This window comes from Mandrillus leucophaeus, unplaced genomic scaffold (genome assembly GCF_000951045.1).
Source record: "Mandrillus leucophaeus isolate KB7577 unplaced genomic scaffold, Mleu.le_1.0 Scaffold231, whole genome shotgun sequence".
Lineage (NCBI taxonomy): Eukaryota > Metazoa > Chordata > Mammalia > Primates > Cercopithecidae > Mandrillus > Mandrillus leucophaeus.
Genome location: NW_012102377.1, coordinates 277,430 through 286,329, shown reverse-complemented (window position 1 = coordinate 286,329; position 8,900 = coordinate 277,430). Strand labels below are relative to the sequence as shown.

Genomic DNA, 8,900 nt, shown 5'->3' with positions numbered 1-8,900 from the left:
GAAAAACAAGGGAAACGTGTTCTTCGAGAGTGGCAATAGATCCCCCTCACGCTGCCACCCCCAACAAAAAAAGCTAACAGGAAGCCTTGGAGAGCCTCACACCCCAGGTAAAGCTGTGTAGACAGTTCAGTAAAGACAGGACCTGGATGTGACAGCTGAGCAAACAGCTAGAGCTTTGGCAGCTCAGCAGGAGGCTTTGCCAGGCATGGACGCCTGCCTCCCTCCTGTGGAGGTCAGGGGGAAGTGCAGGAAGTGGCATGAGTCAGGCTCCTTGAGCTCACACAGCAGGAAAACAAGTACAAGTCAAGTACAAGTCGAAGGCTCATTTCCCAGTTCCCACAAATGCATCTAAAAAGCAGCCCTGTGTGACCACCATAAACTCTGCTAGGGGATCTCTAAAAAGGAGTCAGGCTTATGGGTTTTTGCAAATAAGTGCTGCCTTGGTGCTCAGGAAAAGGAGGTTTATGATTCCATTGCAAAAGTCAACCTGCTACTGCCAGAGGTTCCTGTAGGAAAACTAGTGGAAGCTTTTTGCTCTCCCTCACCCCTGAGGAAGGAAAGGCTACCATGGAGGTAGAGGAGCCAGGAACCCAGTAACCCAAACACTGCCACAAATACCGCAGGGTCACCAAAGGCATTCCAAAGCAGTAGAATGTAAGGCAATGCGCTAGGAACTTTGCGTACCTCACCTTTTGTAACATTCACACAACTCTGTAAGGCAGGTATTATCTTTTCTATTTTAGAGATGAGGAAACTGAGGCTCAGAGAAGCCAGGTGAGTTATCAGTGGTTACACACCCTATGGGCAGAAGAAACACCCTAGTCCAACCTCATTCTAGGGTCCATACTCTCCTCAGTGTGGTACACAGTCCTATATGTCATTTAATGATTCTATTTACTGGGAAAGACATACAAATCCTTAAGGAGTAACAATTAGAGTTCTGAGGCCAGGCGCGGTGGCTCACGCCTGTAATCCCAGCACTGTGGGAGGCCAAGGCGGGCAGATCATGAGGTCAGGAGATCAAGACCATCCTGGCTAACATGGTGAAACCCTGTCTCTACTAAAAATATGACAAATTAGCCGAGTATGGTGGCAGACGCCTGTAGTCTTGCACTTGGGAGACAGAGGTTGCAGTGAGCCAAGATCGTGCCACTGCACTCCAGCCTGGGCAACAGAGTGAAACTCCATCAAAAAAAAAAAAAAAAAAAGAGTTCTGAGTAGAAAACTAAAGTTCTTGGTGGAGGTGACCAATTTAGATATCTCGCCATGTCCCTCTCTCCCTTCATGGACAGAATAGTTTTCCTACAGAAGGAATCAACAAATGCACAAAGCTCAAAAATGTCCAAATCTCAAATGCTGTCAGTTTCTGCATGGAAGGGAAGTAGTTCATTCACACTACAAATTCCAGCATGCAATCAAGGGAATGTTAAGTGGAAACTAACTTACTGACATACTGAGCTAGGTTAAATTTAATAATCAAACGAAACACTTTGTAGCACATGAAAGTGCCAGCACCTAGGATACGATATACCAGTGGGACCAGAGAATGATGGGTTCCCAGCACAGACAGATGAGAGACAAGAATGGCAAAACTGCGGGGCCAGGTGTGGTGGCTCACACCTGTAATCCCAGCACTTTCGGAGGCCGAGTCAGGCAGATCACCTGAGGTCAGGAGTTCGAGACCAGCCTGCAACACGGAGAAACCCCATCTCTACTAAAAAATACAAAATTAGCTGGGCATGGTGGTGCATCACCTGAGGTTGGGAGTTCAAGACCGGACTGCCCAACATGGAGAAACCCCGTCTCTACTAAAAATACAAAATTAGCTGGGCATGGTGGCGCATGCCTGTAATTCCAGCTATTTGGGAGGCTAAGGCAGGAGAATCGCTTGAACCCGGGAGGCGGAGGTTGCAGTGAGCCAAGATCACGCCATTGCACTCCAGCCTGGGCAGCAAGAGTGAAACTCTGTCTCAAAAAAAAAAAGAATGGCAAAACTGCAAATGTCACCAGGCATCTGGTATTGGCATTTGACTTACTCCACTTGTGGGCAAATGCAAATAACTCATGGACTTCTCCAGTACAAACTTACCTGCCCTATTACAAATCTAATCCATTCCCAAATCAGTCTCGTTGGTCCCATCCTTTCTTCCCACTAACACAAAAAAACAATTACAACCAGAACACTATCCCTATTCAACGCTATACTAGTTCTTTCTTCTCCTACCCCAGGACCATCTATGATAACCTACAAACTATTACTGGTAATTCGTTCATCTCACTCTCATTTGTCATTCTCCAACCCCACAAAAAAACCCACTCCATGGAAAGGTTCTAAGATTTCATAAAAATTCATCCCAACCCCCAGTACATCTACTCCCCCTACTCCATAGTAAGGTAAAAGAAACACCTCTTCCTCCTCCCTGCTGAGGCCATTCATTTTCAACCCAGTTCCCTAAATACGATTTCTAACACCTCACGTAAAGACCTGAAAATGATGGGGAAGGAAATACCCCAGGTATCCCAGCAGGGGGACCAGCTCCCAGGCAAAACCAGATCAAACAGACAACTGTTTAATACACAGAGAATCTCTTTGGATTATTACCCTAAACTTCCTAGGGGAAAACAGAACCCCATATGCTTTCCTAGAGACCCCTACTGCCAGGCTGAAGAGCCAGCTCACATGCTGGAGTCCTTATCATCAGAACCATTTCCTTAATGTTTTTATTCCCCTACTCATAAGTTAGTGACTGTAGTCAGGCCGCCACATTGTCCTGGCTCTGGCCCGCCAGCTTCATTGGTATTGCTGCCCTGTCCACTTCCACTTACCCTCCCTCCCTCCCTCCCACTGGAATGTAGAGTAGAGAGCCAGCTCCTCCAGCTGCTTCCAGAACCACCAAGTCCTCTCCTCCTACTCTCTTCATAGTCATCTCCCATGCCTAAAAGGCTAAAAGCCTCTGCGCACATCTTCCATAAAAATAATGAACATTTCTAGACTATGCAAGTGACTCATTCAAGTCAGCGTGAACTGACTTCCTAAGAGCCTGAAAGTGCTGGAAGGACTCGAGCAGGGCTCCTTGCCAATTCAAAATTCTGCGCCAAATGGGTGGTATCTTCTGGGCCTGGGGTACCCTCAAGAGCCAAAAGTACAACACTCTCTCCCAAACCGAAAACCGCATTGGAGGATAAATGTTGAGAACAGTCAGCCAGGAGACTGAGATAACCCTGAACCCAGATACCAAAAGGCTGGAATAGATCCTACATTGACAAGTGATCAGCTGGCTGTGGGCCAGAAACAGTACACCACAGACAAATTGCAAAAAATGATTTTACAGTAAATGAACTTTTTACAAAAAGGGGAGGGGCAGTCTGAAAAAGTAAAGTTTAATTTAAAAATCATATACACAAAGCTTCTGATTCATTTGCAGCTTTCCCACTGTCTTTCACAGGCGAGTCAGTTTCCCTTTGAGTGCAGGCCAGTTAAAGATGCCACCACAGTGGACAGTGAGCCAGCCCCTCCTCAACAGGTGAGCAAGACTGGCTGCCACTCAGCTTGAACAATGCCGATGACCTGAGTGACTAGGCAGCAAGGCTGGCTTCCGGTGAGGTTCAGAAGGCTAGCTTCTTCATCAGGAGATAAACTCTGGAATCCACCTCGAATCCATGCAGGTTGTTGGCATCCCCCTGCAGCCTCATGAGCAGGCCCCCATAGGACACATAGGCAGAGCTGAAACAGAAGGCCCCATCCCATGAGTCTGGAGCACTGCTACTCAGCAGCTCTCCATCTCAGCCTAAGAAAAAGAAGAGGCATCTTTCTACTGTTTTGTCACTAGGAACCAAAATTCCGACAAAGATCAATGTACAGATATGTGCAAGACACTGTTCTTTATATTAGCGAAGGTGGAAAACACCTATATGCCCCAAATCAGGGGAATGGTCAAATGAATCAAGATGTATCCACTTACTGAAATGTTATGCAACTATTAAAACATTTAAGAAAAGCTTCACACTAACATGGGGAAACATATTTTACATAATGTTAAGCAAAAAGAGCAGAAGAAAACATAATAAACACCACAGTCTCAAAGGAAAAAACAGAACACCAGGATATGCAAAAAAGTCTATGTAAAAGGTTATCTCTGGGTATGGAATTACAGGTGACTTTTTTTTTTTCCTTCTTCACATTACTCTTCTGCATTTCAAATTGCTTACAAAAAGCACATATTATTTTAATAAGATTTTAAAGAAAAGAAAAAATAGCTGGACAGGAAAACCAAGGAACTAGGGATTGGGTTACAGAGTAGCAAAACACACACACACACACACACACACACACACAGCCTAATAGGATAATCACTTAATGCTGCATTTGTTTCTGGAGAAGCAAGTCTCCTTTGCACTTTACACAGTAAGATAACCAGTTTCTCATCTGGACTGCTGGGCCAGGAGGGCCTGACAAAGAGCAGTCTAGCTTTCAGACTGGAAACTGCTCTCAGAACCATTTCTTTCTAGTTCCTACCTAGGTCTGAGGTGCCTGAGGAGAGGGACCCAACAGAGGAAGCAGGAGCATAGCTCAAAGTCTCAGAACACGGAGAGGGAAAAGAACCTCATAAGATTATGTAACTTACAGGCGTGTTGCTGCTTCAGTAGAAGTTTCGTCTCCCTCAATCCTGTACACTTTTCCATACATTACATACTCAAATTGGTCAGCCCTGTGGAGCAACAGCAGCAAAGTTATTCTTAACAGTAATTAACAATATAAAAAATCCCATTTAAAAATGGTTACTGGTCGGCTGGGCGCGGTGTATCAAGCCTGTAATCCCAGCACTTTGGGAGGCTGAGGCGGGCAGATCACGAGGTCAGGAAATTGAGACCATCCTGGCTAACACAGTGAAACCCCATCTCTACTAAAAATATTAAAAAATTAGCCGGGCGTGGTGGCGGGCGCCTGTAGTCCCAGCTACTCGGGACTGGCGTGAACCCAGGAAGCGGAGCTTGTAGTGAGCCGAGATTGAGCCACTGCACTCCAGTCTGGGCGACATAACAAGACTCCGTCTTAAAAAAAAAAAAAAAAAAAGGCACATTACAAACAAACATGATGTCATTCAGTCCTCGCAGCAACCCCGTGAGCTAGGCATGATCATGATCATCTCTATTCTACTGATGGGGAAACAGGCTGAAGGAGATTAAGGTTACTCAACAAATAAGTGATAGAGCTGAGAAATGAACTCAAGTGGGGTGCCAAAGTCTTTCCATCACACCAAGCTCCCTCCCAAGACACAAGACCCACATAGCCTAGGTCACTCAGCAGTCACCTCCTCAGCCTTCAAAAGGCTACAACTCACAAGCATGTAATCACTGTTATAGATAAATACCTGGTTGTTGGAATTTTTTTCTTTTTTTTTTTTGAGACAGGGTCTCACTCTGTCACCCAGGCCGGATTGCAGTGGTGCAATCATGGCTCACTGCAGCCTCAACCTCCTGGGCTCAGGCAATCCTCCCACTTCAGCCTCCCAGGTAGCTGGAACTACAGGCATATGACAACATGCGCAGTCTTTTTTTTTTTTTTTTCTTTTTTTCTTATTTTTGTAGCAGTGAGGTTTCGCTATGTTGCTCAGGCTGGTCTTGAACTCCTGTACCCAAGCAATCCTCCTGCTCGGCCTCCCAAAGTGCTTAGATTACAGGTGTGAGCCACGGTGTCTGGCCTGTTTGAATTCTTAAGTGCAGAAATTTCCTTAAGGTTACTCAGATTCTGCTGATCATCATTTATTCCAGGAATTAAAGAAGAGTCTTTCTATATCACTTATCTACTTAGTTCTCAAGGCATATTCCAAGTATTACCTTCTCCACTCCCTCACCTGGAAGGCCTATCATCAGTGGGGTTGTATTCACCATCATCCAGGGTACCATCTTCATACAAGGTACTAGCTATGACCAACCGGAACTTGTCACCTGAAAATAACAGCAATATCAGAGAGTGAAGAATAGCGGAAGCGGCAAAATGCCTCTTATTATTGTCTGTGTTCAATACTTACCCAAGTCTACAGGGTAAATTTGAATGTTTACATCTAAGATTAGATCCATCTTGAAAGATTCACTCTCACAATGCAGTCGAGACACTGGGGAGAAGCAGGAAAAGAGTGACAGAGGTATTGCCAGGCCCAAGGCAGATCCTACAGTGTGGGATTGTATGCAACAGAATACTCAATCTAACCCAGTCTACAACCACTGGTCTCTCATCTGCTCTCATAGAAATGCAGGCTCCATCAGAACCAGACATGCAAGAAGGAAAAGGGGAGAAAACCTGTGGCAAGTGAACGTAATCCCCAGAAAACAACCAAAGATACTTCAGCAGCAAATAATACCCGGTTCTAGGCCTGCCTGGATGACTGAGAACCTGACTCTGGGCAAGTTATTCAATCATCCAAAGGTTTCCTCTTTCTATGACAGGCACTGTGCTGAGGGGAGTTATCAAGATGTATAAGAACTGGTATCCGTCTTGAAAACATCTGAGTCTCCAGGCAAAGAAAGAGACATCAAAGAGAAAATTATTGATAGATGACAAAATAAAGAGGTGTAGGCCAGTGGAGTGGCTCACGCCTGTAATCCCAACATTTTGGGAGGCCGAGGCAGGTGGATCACTTGAGGTCAGGAGTTCAAGACCAGCCTGGCCAAAGTGGTGAAACCCCGTCTCTACTAAAAATACAAAATTAGCCAGGCGTGGTGGAGCATGTCTGTAATCCCAGCTACTTGGGAGGCTGAGGCAGAGAATCGCTTGAACCCGGGAGACGGAGGTTGTGGTGAGTCAAGATCGTGCCACTACACTCCAGCCTGGGCTCGAGGCTCTGTCTCAAAAAAAAAAAAAAAAAGGATATACCAAGCAGCTAACTCTAACTCAGAGAAGACTTAAAGCGCTAAGGATTATTAGGGCAATACAAGAATATAGGCTCTGAAGTCAGATTACTCGCTGTGAAGCCTTGGGTGGATTACTCTCTCAGAAAAAAATGGGGAAGGCACCACCCACCTCATGAGGACTCTCATCTTCTTGAGGAGTCTCGCTCTGTTGCCAGGCTGGAGTGCAGTGGCGCAATCTTGGCTTACTGCAACCTCCGCCTCCCAGGTTCAGGCAATTCTCCTGCCTCAGCCTCCCAAGTAGCTGGGATTACAGGCGCCCTCCTGTAATTTTTGTATTTTTGGTAGAGACGGGGTTTCACCATGTTGGCCAGGCTGGTCTCACAAGACAGTGTCTAGCACAGAGCAGGTAGCGATTATAAAGATGCCCAGGAGTTTGCCAGCACCATGACAAAAGGCCACCCAGGCACCGGGCACGGCATGCGTGAAGCCAGAGAAAGCTCGGGAGTCTCCCTTTTCTCATCCATAAAATGTTTCCTGAGGGAGGTCCCTACATCAGGACCTGCTAGTAGGGGCAGGCCACAAGAGCTGGGTGGACACGGGGTCCAGGGGCATGTCCGCGAGGTTAGCCTCTTCCTCCAAATCGCCCCTACGTACTTTACTTACCTCGGTCAAACTTCTTGCCCTCCGGGTCAATATCCTTCACATCGAAAATATCTTCAAACAGGATGCCCGCCATCGCGAGGGGGCCACGAGAGCAGCAGAAGGGGTGAGCGGGCGACCACAGCTGGGAGTACGCGCACCCCCTCTCGTGCAGAAGAGGGGAGAAGAGCAAAAGCAGCTCTTCCGTGCGCGGCAGCCAGACAGGAGTGGCGCATGCGCACAAACAAGCGGTAACGCGACCACTTCCGCCACAGACTCCCGCTCGGGGCTACTTAACTTCCGCCCCAAAAGATTGCTCCCGAGAGGCTTCGGCGTTGAGGGCGGGTCTCACGTCCAGGTGGCCCCGCCCAGGGCGGGGAAACAATAGGTCCAACCTCCCGCGGCTGTAGAGCGGGTTCTAGCGCTCAGCTGGGGCTCTGCCGCGCCCTCTTCAGAGGCCGGGTCGCGAAGATTGGAATGCGTGGGGGCCTAACCCAGGCAGGGACCTTGATCCTTGGCCCAGAGAAGCCGGGCCCTAGCCCTACCCCGCCGGTCTGCGTGCCCGCCTAGGGCACAGTCCGCGCCGAGGGCAGGTGGAGCAGAACCCCGCCCCAGAGGTGCCCAGCCCCTCCAGCCGACACCGCGCACCCCGGGGCCTGCCTGGGCCGGCTCGGCCCTGCTGGATGTAACCCGAGCCGGATCCGTCCAATTTGGGAATTTGCCATGATGTCGCTATGGAGAAGAGGAAAGCCTGTATTGTCCCCTCCCCTCGTACTGCACCCTCCCACCACTGCCCGCTTCCCCCAGGCCCTGCTGTCTTCCCCCTCACCGCCCCCTCAGCCTGGCTCCCGCCACCCGCCTCCCCCGGGCATTACCCCTCCAACTTAGTCCTCCACTGCCTTCTCCTGGACACGGATCCCCTCCGTGCCCCTTCAGCCTGGCACTGCCCTGTCCCTTGGACACCAGCTCTTCCCTCACACTGGCCCTTCCTCCTGGGTGCTGGCTTCTATCACAAGGCTCCCCCTTCCCGGGCACTGCCCCCGCCCCCTGAGGCCCTCCTCTGCCTCCCAAATGCCCCTTCCTCCTGGTGCTGGCTGTCCCGCACACTTGTGCGTTTCCTGGGCGCTGCCCTCGCTCCTCTCACACTATCTCTATGCTGCCCATCCACCCTGCGCGCGCTCTGCCATCTGTTCTATCCTTCACCAGCCCCTGATAGAGAACCCAGAGCACCAGCAGGCGGTTCCCCCAAAGCGGAGAGATGGAAGCAGCGACTCTGGTTCCTCCTTGGGCCCAACCAGGGAGAAGCGACCCACGCCCGCGTCCCAGAAGTGGACTTCCCGGCACCTGGAGCTCCCTTCCCTCCGGCCTACCCCTTCTGGTGCCCTCCCCAACCTCCACCCCTGCACACC

The 8,900-nt window shown here is 49.2% G+C and overlaps 1 protein-coding gene across 4 annotated transcripts; it reads right to left on the bottom strand.

Annotated features, from left to right (window-relative positions):
* Positions 1 to 3,309: 3,309 nt before the first annotated feature.
* On the bottom strand, positions 3,310 to 8,188 carry POLR2H (polymerase (RNA) II (DNA directed) polypeptide H). 4 transcript variants are annotated; one of them, XM_011981829.1, is made up of 5 exons: positions 7,507 to 8,188; positions 6,033 to 6,116; positions 5,856 to 5,949; positions 4,626 to 4,709; positions 3,310 to 3,724 (listed from the first exon to the last, which is right to left on the bottom strand). In XM_011981829.1, coding segments are annotated over exons 1-5 (381 nt in total). In that variant the 5' UTR covers positions 7,508 to 8,188; the 3' UTR covers positions 3,310 to 3,606. The 4 variants fall into 4 exon arrangements, with proteins under 4 accessions (XP_011837219.1, XP_011837217.1, XP_011837220.1 ...); XM_011981827.1 differs by having other exon boundaries at positions 7,516 to 8,188; XM_011981830.1 differs by lacking the exon at positions 4,626 to 4,709.
* Positions 8,189 to 8,900: the final 712 nt, after the last annotated feature.